At 35.8% G+C, this 16,894-nt stretch overlaps 2 protein-coding genes and 1 long non-coding RNA gene across 3 annotated transcripts; 2 read left to right on the forward strand and 1 right to left on the reverse strand.

The window, feature by feature from the left end:
* Positions 1–3,152: 3,152 nt before the first annotated feature.
* Positions 3,153–3,583, reverse strand: LOC111828595. Its single transcript, XR_002832412.1, has 2 exons — positions 3,456–3,583; positions 3,153–3,360 (listed from the first exon to the last, which is right to left on the reverse strand). It is a non-coding gene; the product is annotated as an uncharacterized LOC111828595 (long non-coding RNA).
* Positions 3,584–3,907: 324 nt separating this feature from the next.
* Positions 3,908–7,690, forward strand: LOC17897217 (dynamin-related protein 5A). Its single transcript, XM_006306720.2, has 8 exons — positions 3,908–4,315; positions 4,953–5,144; positions 5,228–5,434; positions 5,517–5,945; positions 6,034–6,261; positions 6,346–6,541; positions 6,620–7,277; positions 7,357–7,690. The coding sequence occupies exons 1-8, from the start codon at positions 3,962–3,964 to the stop codon at positions 7,541–7,543; spliced, it is 2,451 nt and encodes an 816-aa protein (XP_006306782.1). The 5' UTR covers positions 3,908–3,961; the 3' UTR covers positions 7,544–7,690.
* A 3,500-nt stretch (positions 7,691–11,190) lies between these two features.
* Positions 11,191–12,424, forward strand: LOC17899965 (squamosa promoter-binding-like protein 4). The gene is made up of 3 exons (XM_006303124.2): positions 11,191–11,589; positions 11,681–11,849; positions 12,194–12,424. The coding sequence occupies exons 1-3, from the start codon at positions 11,273–11,275 to the stop codon at positions 12,260–12,262; spliced, it is 555 nt and encodes a 184-aa protein (XP_006303186.2). The 5' UTR covers positions 11,191–11,272; the 3' UTR covers positions 12,263–12,424.
* Positions 12,425–16,894: the final 4,470 nt, after the last annotated feature.

Consider the following 16,894-nt stretch of genomic DNA (forward strand, 5'->3'; position numbering starts at 1 on the left):
ACCATCAGAAGCACATAATTAACCTGAGAAAAATAAAATTAGTTAGTCTTGATTTAACATAAATGTTGAATACTTACCTTGTTTTTTGAAGCTATTGGTCGTATTTTCTATCCAACAAAGCAAAGTAACTTGAGCCAGTTAAGCCCTCCACTGTTTCTCCATTTGTTTTAGGCTCAGTTTTTATTTTAAGACTTCTTTAAGCTGTAAATCTATTATTAGCTTTAGGTTCAGTCATTATCATAACCTTTTTATCCTAAGAAGCCGGTCGTTTTTACCATCCAACAATTCTTAACCCCTCCATAGTCTTTATCTGAAGCTGTTGGTCGTTTTTATCACCCAACAAGTCTTAAAAAGCTTCATAGGTTTGTCAAGTATCTTTATCTTAAGACTTCCTCAAGATGTTGGTCGTTTTTACCATCCAACAAGTCTCAACCCCTCCACAGTCTATATCTGAAGCTGTTGGTCGTTTTTACCATCCAACAAGTCTTAACCCCTCCATAGTCTTTATCTGAAGCTGTTGGTCGTTTTACCATCCAACAAGTCTTTAAAAAGCTTCACAGGTTTTTCAAGTATCTTTATCTTATGCCTTCCTCAATATGTTGGTCGTTTTTACCATCCAACAAGTCTCAACCCCTCCAAAGTCTTTATTTGAAGTTGTTGGTCGTTTTTACCATCCAACAAATTTTAAAATGCTTCATCGGCTTCTCAAGTATCTTTATCTTCCAAATTATTCAAGATGTTGGTCGTTTCTACCATCCAACAAGTCTGAATCACTCCATACTCTTTGTCAAGTATATTTCTCTTATGACTTCTTTAAACTGTGGGTCTACTAGTTTTAACCTCTCTTTCTCTTTAAGTTGCTGGTCATTTTTACCTTCCAACAAGTTTTAACTGCTCCATTATCTTTATCAAGTATCTTTGTCTTATGATTTTCTTAACCTCTTTCTCTTAAGTTGTTACCATCCAACAAGTCTTACTGTTGGTCGTTTTTACCATCCAACATGTCTTAACCTCTCTTTTGTCTTTGTTAAATATATGTCCTATTTTTATCAGCCTTGGGTAAAAGTTCCATAATATTGCAACTGCTTTAAGCCGTGGGACTATTAGTTTCAGGTTTTGCATTAAAGCTTATATTGTTGGTCGTTTTTACCATCCAACAAAGTCATAACTGCTCTATCATCTTTGTCTTATTTCTTTAAGCTGTGGGTAGCTGCTTCATACTCTTATAAATTCTTAAGCCGTTGGTCTTCTAGTTTTGGGGTAAGTCTTTATCTGAAACTGTTGGTTGTTTTTAGCATCCAACAAGTCTCAACCCCTCCACACTCTTTATCTGAAGCTGTTGGTCGCTTTTACCATCCAACAAAATTTAAAATGCTCCATAGGTTTATAAAGTATCTTTCCCTTAAGACTTCATCAAGATGTTGGTCGTTTTTACCATCCAACAAGTAATCGGACCAGTACTTTGTCAACCATGTCTAATAATTTTGTCTCATGCCTCTTTTTTAAGCCATTGGTCTATTTCCATCAGTCAAGATATTGGTCGTTTTAACCATCCAACAAGTCTCAACTCCTCCACAGTCTTTATTTGAAGCTGTTGGTCGCTTTTACCATCCAACAAGTCTTAAAAAGCTTCATAGGGTTGTCAAGTATCTTTATCTTAACTTCCTCAAAATGTTGGTCGTTTTCTACCATCCAACAAGTAATCAGACCTTAGAACTTTGTCAAGTCCTTATGTCTTATGGCTCTGTTTTTAAGCCGTTAGTTTATTTCAATTCAACAAATGGTCGGTCGTTTCTACCATCCAACCCAAAGTCTCGGACTCAATCAAAGTCTCAAACTCTTTCTATGTCTTTATGATGTTTCTTAACAAATGGTCGGTCGTTTTTACCATCCAACCCAAAGTCTCAATCTCTTTCTATGTCTTTATGATGTTTCTTAACAAATGGACGGTCATTTTTACCATCCAACCTAACTCTCGAACTCTTTATATGTCTTTATGATGTTTCTTTTACCATCAAACCCAAAGTCTCGGACTCTTTCCAAGTCTCGGACTCTTTCTAAGTCTTTATGATGTTTCTTAACAAATGGTCGGTCGTTTCTACCATCCAACCCAAAGTCTCAGACTCTTTCTATGTCTTTATGTTGTTTCTTAACAAATGGTTGGTCGTTTTTACCATCCAACCCAAAGTCTCAATCTCTTTCTATGTCTTTATGATGTTTCTTAACAAATGGTCGGTCTTTTTACCATCCAACCCAAACTCTCGGACTCTTTCTATGTCTTTATGATGTTTCTTTTACCATCAAACCCAAAGTCTCGGACTCTTTCCAAGTCTCGGACTCTTTCTAAGTCTTTATGATGTTTCTTAACAAATGGTCGGTCGTTTCTACCATCCAACCCAAAGTCTCAGACTCTTCCCAAGTCTCAGACTCTTTCTATGTCTTTATGTTGTTTCTTAACAAATGGTTGGTCGTTTTTACCATCCAACCCAAAGTCTCAATCTCTTTCTATGTCTTTATGATGTTTCTTAACAAATGGTCGGTCATTTTTACCATCCAACCCAAACTCTCGGACTCTTTCTATGTCTTTATGATGTTTCTTTTACCATCAAACCCAAAGTCTCGGACTCTTTACAAGTCTCGGACTCTTTACAAGTCTCGGACTCTTTCTAAGTCTTTATGATGTTTTTTAACAAATGGTCGGTCGTTTCTACCATCCAACCCAAAGTCTCAGACTCTTTCCAAGTCTCGGACTCTTTCTGTGTCTTTACGATTTTTCTTAACAAATGGTCGGTCGTTTTTACCATCCAACCAAAAGTCTCAGACTCTTTCCATCCAACCCAAAGTCTCGGACTCTTTCTATGTCTTATAATTTTTCTTAACAAATGGTCAGTTAAATTCTTTTCTTTCCTTTTTTCATCCAAGATTTGGTCATTCCCATCCAATGTTTTTCCATCTCGCAACATGCATGCACTATACCCATCCAGTTCCGTTCACAATCTTGTTCGGGACAATGTCCCCAAATAGAATCTGACAGAACACTATTTGATTAGTGTCTGCCAATGAATCTTTTTGGGTTTTGAAAGAAAAACAAAAACATCAACCAAAAAATAAAAACCCAAGAAAAGTTCTGTAGAACAAAATCAAAAGAGGAATCTTATCAATTACAAAATGAAACAAAGAATCATCGACAAGAACTTATCGTACATGTTTGTTCTCATTCGATTTCAGTCCTCAAAAAACAAAAACAAAAACAAAACAAAAACCAAAACCAAAACCAAAACCAATTAAAATCAGAAAAGACAAGCGATACACATACCTTGACGATGGTTTCAAGCGGAGGAGACAAGCTTCTTAGAAACCCTACTCAAAACAAAACAAAAAGTATATATGAACCATTAGAAAAACTTGGAGACCCCAAAAAAACAAAATCCTGAAAGATTAGGAAGGGAACTAACCAAAATCTTTGAAGTCCCATCAAAACCCTAGATTCTAAATCCAGACTCGCGATCTATGAAATCGAAAGAAACTTGCTGATCGATGAATAATCGAAACAAATCTCTGACTAATCGAGAGAATTCTTCAAATAAAAAGAAAAACAGAGAGAAAAATACGATTTTTTGTATCTGATGAATTGTGAAACTACTCTCGCTAATATAAACGCGTTTAGTTAACATGCATTGACCGTTAAATATAAACGCGTTTAGTTAACAGATACCGACCGTTGATACATCGGTACCCTCTAATCGGACGGTTGTGCATCTTCCCCAATAGGCGGTTAATGTTAGGCCTAAAGAGTTTTAGTTAAGAGGCCCAACACGGCCCATTAATTCAAATTTCAAATATTGAAACTCCGTTTAATCAAAATATTAAAAAGAATTTGAAAACTCGTAATTTCTTCTATTACGCTCCGTCTTCTCCAATCTCTTCGATATCTGACCGTTGTGTCTCTTCCTCTTCGTCAATGGCGAATTCAAACACAAACCTAACCACACCGACTAAAACCCCTTCTTCAAGGAGAAACCAGCAGAGTCAATCGAAGATGCAGTCACAATCCAAGGATCCTGTAAACGCAGAGTCTAGGTCACGATTCGAAGCTTACAATCGTCTCCAAGCAGCGGCGGTTGCTTTCGGAGAGAAGCTTCCGATACCGGAGATCGTTGCCATCGGTGGTCAATCCGACGGGAAAAGCTCTTTGCTCGAAGCGCTTCTAGGGTTCCGATTCAATGTCCGAGAAGTTGAAATGGGCACGCGTCGCCCTTTGATTCTCCAGATGGTTCATGATTTATCAGCTTTGGAACCACGGTGTCGATTCCAGGTATAATAAGCTATACAATTGTGTAATCCGATTGCGATTTACTTCTTCATATGTTTCCGATTTCTAGGGTTGTTGAAAATGGAGACTGTACAATATATTAGATTTCTATGATTGTTCATTGTTGAATTTGGAGACTGTACAATGTAGTAGTAGGGTTTTTGAATTTGGCTAGTTCCAGGTGTAACTTGTGATTCGATTGCGAATTGCTTCTGCATATGTTTCAGATTTCTAGTGTTGTTGAATTTGGAGACTGTACAGTACAATATAGTTGTTTTCTTGGATTGTTCATTGTTGAATTTGGAGACTGTACAATTTAGTAGTAGTGTTGTTGAAATTGAAGACTGTACAATATAGTAGTTTTCTAGGATTGTTCATTGTTATATTTGGAGACAGTATAATGTAGTGGTAGGGTTGTTGAATTTGGAGACGGTACAATGTAGTAGTAGGGTTGTTGAATTTGGCTAGTTCCAGGTATAACTTGGGATTCCATTGCGAGTTACTTCTGCATATGTTTCAGATTTCTAGTGTTATTGAATTTGGTGCTTCTACAGACTGATTCTGGGTTTGAATTATTTTCAATCGAGGTCTTGTTAATTTGGTGATTTTGATTACTAAACTTTGGTAATTTGGTTTGTAGGATGAAGATTCTGACGAATATGGTAGTCCTATTGTTTCGGCTACAGCAGTAGCAGATGTAATTAGGTCAAGAACAGAGGCGCTTCTGAAGAAGACAAAAACTGCAGTCTCGCCTAAGCCAATTGTGATGAGAGCTGAGTATGCTCATTGTCCAAATCTGACTATCATTGATACTCCTGGATTTGTTCTTAAGGTAGACTGTTCTCGTTTTTTATTTTTGTGTCTTTCTGTATCAAATTTTTCCATTTGGATAGTTTCTGATGCTTGTGTGAGCAGGCCAAGAAAGGAGAGCCTGAAACCACACCTGATGAAATATTATCAATGGTCAAGTCACTGGCTAGTCCTCCACATCGGATTCTGTTGTTCCTGCAGCAGAGTAGTGTGGAATGGTGCTCATCTTTGTGGTTGGATGCAGTTCGTGAAATTGATTCTAGCTTTCGGAGGACTATTGTTGTTGTCTCCAAGTTTGATAATCGTCTAAAGGTATCAGAATCTTGAAACATAATCAGCTATGGACCATTACTTTTTGATGCCTCTATGTCTGAACTAAGCAATTCTCTTGCAGGAATTTAGCGATCGCGGTGAAGTTGATCGTTATCTGAGTGCTAGTGGATACCTTGGGGAGAATACTCGTCCTTATTTTGTGGCATTGCCAAAAGACAGAAGCACTGTCTCAAATGACGAATTTCGTAGACAAATATCTCAGGTGGACACAGAAGTCATAAGGCATTTACGGGAAGGAGTTAAAGGAGGATTTGATGAAGAAAAATTCCGGTCCTATATTGGTTTTGGGTCATTAAGAGATTTCTTAGAGTCTGAGCTTCAGAAGAGATACAAGGAAGCTGCACCAGCAACACTAGCTTTGCTTGAACAGCGATGCTCTGAGGTAACGGATGATATTTTGAGAATGGATATGAAACTGCAAGCTACTTCTGATGTTGCTCACCTCAGAAAAGCAGCCATGTTGTACACTGCTTCTATTAGCAATCATGTGGTGAGTAACATACAGTTTCTGTTGCAAACTTTTTCAAGACATACAGTAGTTCATACTCTGAAGTTACACTTTGTTTGCTCTTGTTTAGGGAGCCTTGATTGACGGAGCTGCAAACCCAGCACCTGAGCAGTGGGGGAAGACAACTGAAGAAGAGCGAGGCGAGAGTGGCATTGGAAGCTGGCCAGGCGTCGGTGTGAACATTAAGCCACCGAATGCCATTCTTAAACTTTATGGAGGAGCTGCATTTGAAAGGGTGATTCATGAGTTCCGCTGTGCAGCCTATTCCATTGAGTGCCCTCCAGTGTCAAGAGAAAAGGTACTTTTCACCTTATTTCAGTAAACAATTTCTTGTTGTTTTTCATAGAAATGCAAAGTTGAACACATAGACTCAATTGAGCAGGTAGCAAATATTCTGCTTGCCCATGCTGGGCGTGGAGGTGGTAGAGGAGTGACTGAAGCATCTGCAGAAATTGCTCGAACCGCTGCACGGTCATGGCTTGCTCCTCTTCTTGACACGGCTTGCGACAGGCTTGCCTTTGTATTAGGAAGTCTCTTTGAAATTGCTCTAGAAAGAAACCTGAACCAGAACTCAGAATGTAAGAACCTTTCAATTCTCCTTGGATATTTCATACTCTCCTAGAGCCCTGCATCTCATGAACAAATGGTCTTTGCAGATGAGAAGAAAACTGAAAATATGGATGGATATGTGGGTTTTCATGCTGCTGTAAGGAACTGTTACAGCCGTTTTGTGAAGAATCTTGCCAAACAGTGCAAGCAGTTAGTGAGACATCATCTTGATTCAGTGACCAGCCCATATTCCATGGCGTGTTATGAGAATGACTACCACCAAGGAGGAGCTTTTGGCACTTATAACAAATTCAACCAAGCCTCAGGTAATTCGTTTTGCTTCGAGCTCTCTGATACTAGTCGTGATGAACCGATGAAGGATCAAGAAAACATTCCTCCCGAGAAGAATAATGGCCAAGAGACAACACCAGGAAAAGGAGGGGAGAGCCACATAACAGTCCCTGAGACACCATCACCAGACCAACCATGCGAGATTGGGTATGGAGTGATAAAGAAGGAAATTGGGAATGGTCCTGATGGTGTTGGAGCAAGAAAAAGAATGGCGAGAATGGTAGGAAACAGGAACATAGAGCCATTTAGAGTTCAGAACGGTGGGCTTATGTTTGGCGCGGATAACGGGATGAAATCGAGCTCTGCTTACTCTGAGATATGTTCATCAGCCGCTCAACATTTTGCTAGGATACGTGAAGTTCTTGTGGAAAGAAGCGTAACATCAACTCTAAACTCAGGGTTTCTAACACCTTGGTGAGTCTATTGGTGAATGTTATTTGTTTCCTTGCAAAGTTAGAAATTATATTGATTTGATATCTGTTTGCTTTTGCAGCCGAGAGAGTCTAGTTGTTACACTAGGATTGGATCTCTTTGCAGTGAGTGACGACAAGTTTATGGACATGTTCGTTGCTCCTGGAGCAGTTGAGGCACTGCAAAACGAACGCCAACAGCTTCAGAAACGGCAGAAGATTCTTCAGTCTTGCTTGACTGAATTCAGAACCGTGGCTCGTTCTCTGTAGTGCAATGATCATTGTCTCTATGATGTGTTCTCTACTTCTAGTGGCTATCATGTTGTTGTGATCAGTGTCATGAAACGTTAAATTGTTGTAATTTGGAGTTTACAGGGTAATAGAAAGCTCACCTGATATGCTTCATTGATTGGAAAAGTTTGTCACAGTCGAGTATACAAACCAATAACTGAACCAGAAACAATTAACCATAACCGAATAATCAATTGAGTAAACCGGACACTTGGTTATTATTAGTTATACTCTTGTTGCAGGTCTAAACCAAAAACCTCTAAAGAATTTGAGATAAACGATATTTTCATTATCTTCAAATATTCAACAGTGATAGAAATTAAGATAGTGATTTTGGTATATATTCGGGTTTTGAATTTATTTTTGTATGTTCTTGTAATAGCTTAAGGATTTATGACGTAAGAAATGCGAGAAGAGATATGGATATAGTTTAGTTGGTGAGTATAGACTATAGATAGAGAGAGCTAGCTGGATTGCATAGTTTTGATGAAAGAATCTGAGAAGAAAGATTTGAAAGAAGATTTGTTTCCGTTGAAATTCCTATAAACGAAGAGACAAAACTCGTTTGGTTCGTCGTGTGTGTGTGTGACTGAAAGCAATAACATCACTTTTGGCCCTCACACGACGAATCGATTCTCGAAATTGTAATATTGCTACAAAAAACACTTTCATTTTCACAAGTGCACACAACAAAGATGCTCTAGTATTGTTGAAGATTGGTAGTACTGTACATCAACTAGCACTGTTGAGGTGGGTCGTGGAGGACTATAACGTTTTGGACCAATTCAGATATTGGTTTCATTTTTTTTCATTTTCTCTATATTTCTGGTTTAATTCGACCAATCCATGCAAATCTTGATACGTGGCGAAATATAAATTTGACAAGAAGCGATCAGTGATGAGCTCGACAAATCATGTATAATTTGGATTCTAAAAACCAAAAGCATATTTTGTTATTGGAAGTGTATACGGGACAAAGGTCCTACGGATAGTTACGTCCGTTTTGTTTGCTAACGAGCGACGCGGAGGAACGAAGCAAGTAATGCAAGAATATATTGAATAAAAAGATGCATCGAACATTTTAAAAGTTTGAATGCGAACTATACTTTAGTATCAACCATGTACATTGTACTATAGAGTATTTAGATTGAAAAACAAAACAAAAGTCTGTTTCTACAATATATTCTTCTTCTCGTGGATCATACATAAAAATTCCTATCTTTCTTTTCTTTTCTTTTTTTTTCTCCCGGCCGGTCACAATTTTTGAATCACTTTATTGGTTTAAATGGCCTGGGCATTCGGGTTTTTAGGTCGGAATCCGGTTATATGAGTTTAAAGAAATAGAATCCATTGGGTAACTTTCGACTTTCGTGTTTGTTTTGGTTTGAGTACTTTCGGGTTTGGGTCGGTTCGGCTTACAAACTTTAAAACTCGATTACTACCTAAACTACCGGATACCCAAAAAAAATCTTTAAAAATTGGATAAATTTAAATAATTTTAGCTAAATTTTGAGATATATAACAAATAAATTTTGGATATTTTGATTATCTAGGTATAAAGCTAATTGATATATTCAAAATTATAATTATAATCTTGGATACCTAAATGATATTAATGATAAATATTATTAATATTTTAGATATTTGTATATTGTTAGGTTTTATGGGTACCCGTTCGGGTAACGGGTATTATCATGATCCTAATCCGAACCCACGGATTTAGCAATATAGAATCTAATAGAGTTATTTAAAGATACACGTCTCCTATCCAAACCGATTCTTTTGGGTCGGGTTCCGAATTGGATATTCGGGTTTGGTTTTTTTCCCAACCCTAGGTTAGATAGTCCAAAACTTGAATATCAACCTTTTTAACTACTTGAGAATATTCCAAGAGGCTCATTTTTATTTACCCCTAATATTATTAGGGTAATTTAAGTGTCAACAAATAAAAAATAAAATAAAAAAGTGTCAACAAATAAAATCCATTCCACGAATCATTATTTTTGTTATCCTAAGGATATAAAAGTTACTTTTATGACGCAAATTTGCAGTGCATGCACATACAAGAGAGAAGATGTGACTGGCACATGGACTACCAATGTCAACATTTAATAAACCGGAACAAAATCAAACCAAACAAGTTTAAACTGAAACTGAATTGTAATAATGTTTGAATACTATCAACACAAATACCTACATATATATGTTAAGCCTAAACCCAATAATCTTCCCGGAACAAACCAAACCGGAAACTGAATATAGGGACAAGTTTATTCAGTTATGTGAAAAATACAAATGCAGCTTTTGGGTTTGCAAAAGCTAAGTTGCGTCAGGCTAGGCAGAGTCAGAGAGATAGAGAGAGAGTACAATGTCGCATGTGAAACCTTAGTGTCCTGTCTCTTTCACTACCCACTAATTCTAGTATTACAGAACAAAAAGACAACAACAACTACACTGTAAAAAATTTAAGGAAAAATATATAACACAGTTGAGTAAATCAGTGAACCTATCTGTTTGCTGCTTGTTGGTTCTTTACCTATTCAACTCAAAGATTCAAAGTTACTTTCATTTGTTTCAGTGACTATTCACACTTCACAGAGAGTTATGATGATGCAGTTGAATCTGTCTTCTCGACACAACACACTGTAAAAAAAAAAAAAATAGGAAGGTAAAAAGAAAGAGAGATTAGTACTTTCATGGTGAAACAAGTAAACAGAAGAACCTATAACTCACAACAAATCTCTGTCTTGAAATGGTACCATATGTCTATTGCATCAACACATTGAATTAAAGCAAGTGTTCTCATTTTGTTCTATTTCCATCTTTCAATTCTCTGTAATTCTCCACTTCTACAGAGAATCTTTATATAAGCAATAGTGATAATAAAGGCAAACATGCACAAGAAAGAAATCAAAAGGGTTAGATCGTATATAAGCATCTACCATATTCGTTTGTTTGTCCTGGTCCAGACACATGATAATATTCATGTCTAGGACATCATATACCCCAAAACGTAAAAATCAAATAGAGATCAATTAAGCCTAAGCTTATGGTAAATGCATTTCCAATATGAGTGTATCAAAAGATTACTCAAGGTTGCAAGCAAATCGTCACATCAATTTATGAGGAGGAGTTTTTGTTTTGTTCCTAAAGAACAAAAAAAGATTGATATGAGTTATTAAGCCCATGTGTAAATTATGGAGTTTTATGTACTATTTGCAAAACAGTGGCAGGCCAATAAAGACTTCCTCTATAAGGCAATCAATGATCTCTTCACGATTTATTAGGAAAAGATATTTCAATTTGTAACAAAATTTCACATTTTGGAACTCCATAGTAGTGAGTTTTTAGTTATCTATCAAATATTTAAATCAAACAAACACATGAATTTTGTTGAAAAAAACACCTTTAAAGTTTGTAATTTCAAGTTATTTTTCTTTCTTTCTTTCTAATTTATAATTTTCGTTATTCTGTTTTATTTTCTGAGCTTAGCACATCTACACTACGTAATCATGCACTTATTCCACCAGAGAAGCGTACAAAAACATAGTGGTCCATCCCCCGACTTTACTTCACCTTTTAAACACTTCAAGAAACTTCAATTTCATCAACAATATCACCAATTGTCTCATTCCTCAACATTGCTTAACCTAACAAACCATCATTTAATTTCCAAGACTCCAACTTCAAGCTCTCTTTACTCGAAACATGGAGGGTAGAAGAACACAAGGACAAGGTTACTTGAAAAGCAAGTCTTACCTTGTGGAAGAAGAAATGGAGGATGATATGGATGGAGAAGAGGAAGCTGTAAGGAATGAAGAGAAAAAGAAAGGATTGATGGATAGAGTTATTAGAGGGTACTCTAGTGGTAGCTCATCGCGGCTTTGTCAAGTAGACAGATGCACAGCTGATCTGAAAGAGGCTAAACAGTATCACCGGAGACACAAAGTGTGTGAAGTTCATGCAAAGGCATCTTCTGTCTTTCTCTCAGGAGTTAGCCAACGCTTCTGTCAACAATGCAGCAGGTACCGTACAGACAACTTAATTTTTACCCTTCAATACACTTTTTTCTTGATCTTTGAATGGGTTTTTTTTTTCATTTGGAGCTTGAAACAGGTTCCATGAGATCCAGGAGTTTGATGAAGCTAAAAGAAGTTGTAGGAGGCGCTTGGCTGGACACAACGAGAGGAGGAGGAAGAGCTCCGGAGAGAGCTTTGGAGAAGGTTCAGGTCGGAGAGGAGGAATCACTGGTCAGGTGTTAATCCAGAATCAAGAAAGATCAAGGGTAGAGATGACACTTCCTATGCCAAACTCATCATTCAAGCGACCACAGATTAGATAGAGAAGCTGTCTGCTCTCTCTCTTCTGTCATCTAAATTCTCTAAGAATCTAAAACTTGTGGTATCATCTAACAATAATGTCAAAATCAGCTGAGTCATGGTATTGACTCATAGCTAGCTAGCTAGTATAGACAAAAAAATAACTAGCTACCACTCTCTAGTACCCGGCCTCTATGTTTCTCCTTGAGTGTATGTTGTATGTTTCCAAAGATATGGCAAATGATGTGCATTACTTCTGCCTACGTACTAAGATGTGTGGAATGCTAATTGGTAAAGGTTTTCAATACAGATACGAGTAAGGAGCGTGACTCATCCAAAAGCACAAGGGACTAGTACCCGAAAGCCACGGTCACTTTGAAGTTTGATCAGAAACATGGTTGGTATGAGATATGATGATCAATGGCGTTGACAGCTTCTTGGTTTGGAATAAACAATACAAGTAGTAGAATACAAGATTGAATAATAAATCAGAGAGAGAGTAAATTGCAGTAGAAGCAAACTGCAAACCTTCCAGGGTCCATATATATATATCACTCGCTCTCATCAATAATTAATTATATCCACCAACTATATATACATTTATTAATCTCGCTTGAGTGACAATACAGATAAAGAAGATCAAGAATTACCAAACAAGAAGAGAAAAGAAAAAATCATAGAGCTTTCTAATAATTTAGCTTCTCGTTTCCTTGCCTCTTTCGAGATGTTCTAACAAGTTTTATATATCTAACTATGTTGTTCCACAAACGAGTGATCATTAAACCTTGAAGGATTATGTCCTCTTCTCTAGCGCTCTGAGATCAATACTCGAATTTTAGCCAAATAGAGACATAATGATGCATGATCCCTATATCAAATTCTAAACAACAAGAGTAGATATCCTCACTGGGCTGGCGAGAGCCCAAAACTTTGATGGACTTGGAAGTGGGAGCATAAACTGTGGTTCAATGACTAAGAAGAAATTCAAAATCTCATCATAGGATTATATCAAACTAGGTGTTTGTTATGTTTGCCAAGTTTCTTCATCAACATAGATGAATGCTTACTTTGATCAACTACAAGAGTATATATGGTCCAAATTAGATATATTCTTCTTTTCTTTTTTTTTGGTAACATTGGTGCAAAGATATCTATCTACACATTGCCTCCTTTGTGAAAAAACATAGTTAAGCGTACTGAGTTGGTCACTGAAGTTGTGTTACTGGCCTAGTAGACGCATTTTACATCTATTACTTCAACCTTGAGAGTTAGAGTCTCACAAGTTTCAAATACAAGGTCCTCTCTTGAGTGTGCTGAGAATTTGAAACTTAATTATGTAAGCGGTTCAACTCTTGTTTTAAAGCTTTTGTCTATTTCATTCTTTCATATATTTCCCATTCTTTTTTTTCAAAGGACTGACTATGAAAGAGGAGGCAACACATTTTCTATTACTGATGGTTGTAATTTGAATCTAGTTTTAGAGATTGTTTGAAGTTTTCTTGATTATAATATGAAAGTTTTTGACACTTACCATGTAAGTGTCTCTTTTGCGTTTTCAATATCTTTGCCAAAACATGGAAAGTTAACAAACTAATCTTGTACTTAATCTACCAAATGTTTTACAGTGTCGGTAGATCATGTAGCCAAAGACTGTGTGGGTCTAAAGTACATTGTAAGAATATTAAAACAGGTAACATGGGAGAACTGAATAAAGCTATTGAACAAATGGTACCAAAAGAGGGAGAGCAGAGAGAGCATACTCGTCTCGTCATGATAGGGAGAAGATTCATTGGATAAGCTCTCATGGTTATGGTAAATATATATGAACTAGAAAACCATTAGTGGAAGATTCCAGATTCTTGGATCGCAAGTTACTTCCCTGTTTCTAGCTTTACTGAGTCGCTATGCGAAACAAAACATGGCATAAATTTTGTTTTTTCTCTTCTTTTTTGGTTGGATCCTGTAGATCTATTGGACGGAAACATAACTACCTTATAAATTACATGTCTTCAATCATGTTATTAAAACTCTTTGGAAGGTTAAAATGTATCTTCTTTAATGAGTTAAACTAGACACATTTCATCCAATTCCCGAATCATATATTGTACGTTACATGTGAGGTTTATTAAACGTTACGCAAAATCGAAATAAAGAGAAAGTAAAAGATTATTAAGCATGGCTGTGTCAATGATAATTGGTGGTCCTTAACTAATCATCCCTGGAGAATGGGCCAGTCAATGTGTCCTAAAGAAAGACCCGAATGGGAGACACAAAGCCACAGGGTGAGATCTTTTGTCTTCAATTTTGCTTCAGTTTAGTGTACTTTCTTCTTCCTATTTGGTGTGGTGATGTATATGAGTATCCCCTACATGCCTTGGCTTACTCCTTGACTTAGTTTAGCTATTGGCTGGATCAAAATTTAAGATTGTAAAATGCATAATAAACACAAGAATTCTATTTATTATGGTCACAATATTATTACCTCCGGACTCCAATTTCCAAAGATATATAGATGCATAAATTAAAATGATGATCATAACAACTTTGTTGGAAGCTGATATGATCATGGATCATGAAAAGAAGTTTGGATTTTATTTGTAAAGAATTGTATTTGAGTAGTGAAAATGACTGTTGAGTAAGCACAAAGTTATGATCACGTAAACGGGACAGAGAACAGACAAGAAGAGTTTTGGGAAAGAATTGACAATGACAAGTGTTTATTATCTAACTAGTTTAGTACCCGTCCGAAAGACTGGTTATCTTTATTTAAAATTAAATTAATATTAAAATTTATTATAACTTATAAAAAAATAATTTCCAAATTTTATTTTTGAAAAAATATGAGAAATTAATTTCATTTGGAAAGAGATTTTATTTGGTTTGAAGTATCAAATAAACGTGTATATATATATATATATATATATCCCTTAAATTTTTTTATTAAACGTTAATTATAAAAATCTAGTAATGTCAAATTGACAATCACCAAAACATTTGGGAGCTATTTGGGAGCTATTCACCATTACTCATAATATTGCTAAAATATTTTTTAAAATCTTAATTTTGCAATTATCCTCTAAATCATGATTATACCATTTTGTAAAAAAAAATATTTCTTAACTTTCAATTTTTCAAAAAATCATTCTCAGAATATGAAAATTAATTAATTATTATTTAATATGATGGTAAAGTTCTTTCAAATTAACATCAATCTAAAATATGATGTTAAATACAAATATAGTCATTTGTAAATAAATTCATATAAACAACGCAAATAAACTTGAGAATTTTTGAGAAATACCCCTTTTGGTGTACCCCTTTCTAAAAATACCCCATTTTCTATCCATTTTCAAAAATACCCCCTTTTAAATATAAAAAATTATAAAGTTTTATATAGTTTATAAGGTATTTCTATATAATAACTACTACTGGGAGATTCGATACAAATATTTTAAAATGTTTTAAATAAGTTTTAAATCGTTTTTATAAGTATTATAAAGTTTTTAAAAGGTTTTTAAAAGGGTTTATACGGTTTTTATAAGGTTTTCATAATTTATTTTTACACTATTTATGAAAGGTAGATAAAGTTTTATACATGTTTTATACACATATAAAAGTAATTTATGTATATATTTATAAGCTTACATACATATTTGGATAAATTTCAACCTTTTTAGTGGGTTTTTGGATAAAGTTTGAAAAAGGGTATTTTTAAAAGGGAATTTTATTGGCTATGCCACTTTTAAAACTCAAAATTCTAAAACTGCCACTTTCCTTAACTCTTTTCAAAACATGCCATAATGTTATTGTGTGCAGCCGCAAAATAACGATGTTGCCCTCGCAGAAAAAGACAAAAAAAACGATAAACAAAATCAAAATAAAAAAGAGATCTTGTCCACCAGATCTGGTCCACTAGATCTGATCCACCATAACTAATTTGAATCTAGTCCACCAAAATAGGTTCGTCGAAGGTTGTTCTTCTATAGAAAAATGAATCTTGTCCACCATAAACGCATCACTTGTTTTATCATCTGGTCCGTCGAATCAGATCCACTAGAACTGTCAGCCGGAACAAGCCTATCATAACTAGTTTTTGTCCGCAGTAAATAGTTTATCTTGTCCATCGTAACTGGTCTATCTGGTATGCCGGAACTGGTCTGTTGGAACTGGTTATAGTTCGTCGGAACTGCTCTGCCAAATCTGGTCTATTGGAACTCGTCTATCTGGTCTGTCAGAACTGGTCTGTCGAATCTGGTCTGCGAGAATTGGTTATAGTTCACCAGAACTGACTATGGTCTGCCGGAACTCGTCCGCCGGAATTCTGGTCGAAACTCGTCCGCCGAAGTTCTGGTCTGTTGGAACTGGTCCGACGAAGTTCTTGTCTGTTGGAACTGGTCCGCCGGAATGAGTCCGATGGATCTGGTCTGCTGGAATTAGTTCGCTGGATCTGGTCCGTCAGAAGTAGTCTGTTGGATCTAGTCCGCCGGATTTCATCTGCTGGATCTGGTCCGCCGGAATTCGTCCGCTAGATCTGCTCCGCCGGAATAGTTTGTTGTTGGAAAAATAAAAAGAAGATGAGGAAGAAGAAATTATTGAAAAAGAAAAAAATTAGGTTTTAGAGATTTCATTGATGAGAGGGTATAAATGTCATTCTTCATAACCCTTGTGGCAGGCGGGAGAAGACAAAAAATAAAATGGCATTGGATAGAAGATTGGTTAATGTACATGGCATAATATATAATTTTCTCTTTTTAAAAAGAGGTATATGAAAAAGGGTATTTTTGAAATTCCCCCAATAAACATAAAGATTCTAAAATAAATTATAGCATCGTTGAGGAAAACATTAAAAAATCTTTCAAATACGAATTATAAAAACTACATATTATTTTTAAAAATATATTAAAATTACTATATTACGAATTATATTGAACTTTTGTTATCTTTAATTTAAGCTAAAAATATTATTTTCGAAAATATTTTATTCACCCTTATGTTTTAGACAATGAAATTG

The sequence above is a fragment of the Capsella rubella genome, unplaced genomic scaffold, assembly GCF_000375325.1.
Source record: "Capsella rubella cultivar Monte Gargano unplaced genomic scaffold, Caprub1_0 scaffold_1, whole genome shotgun sequence".
Lineage (NCBI taxonomy): Eukaryota > Viridiplantae > Streptophyta > Magnoliopsida > Brassicales > Brassicaceae > Capsella > Capsella rubella.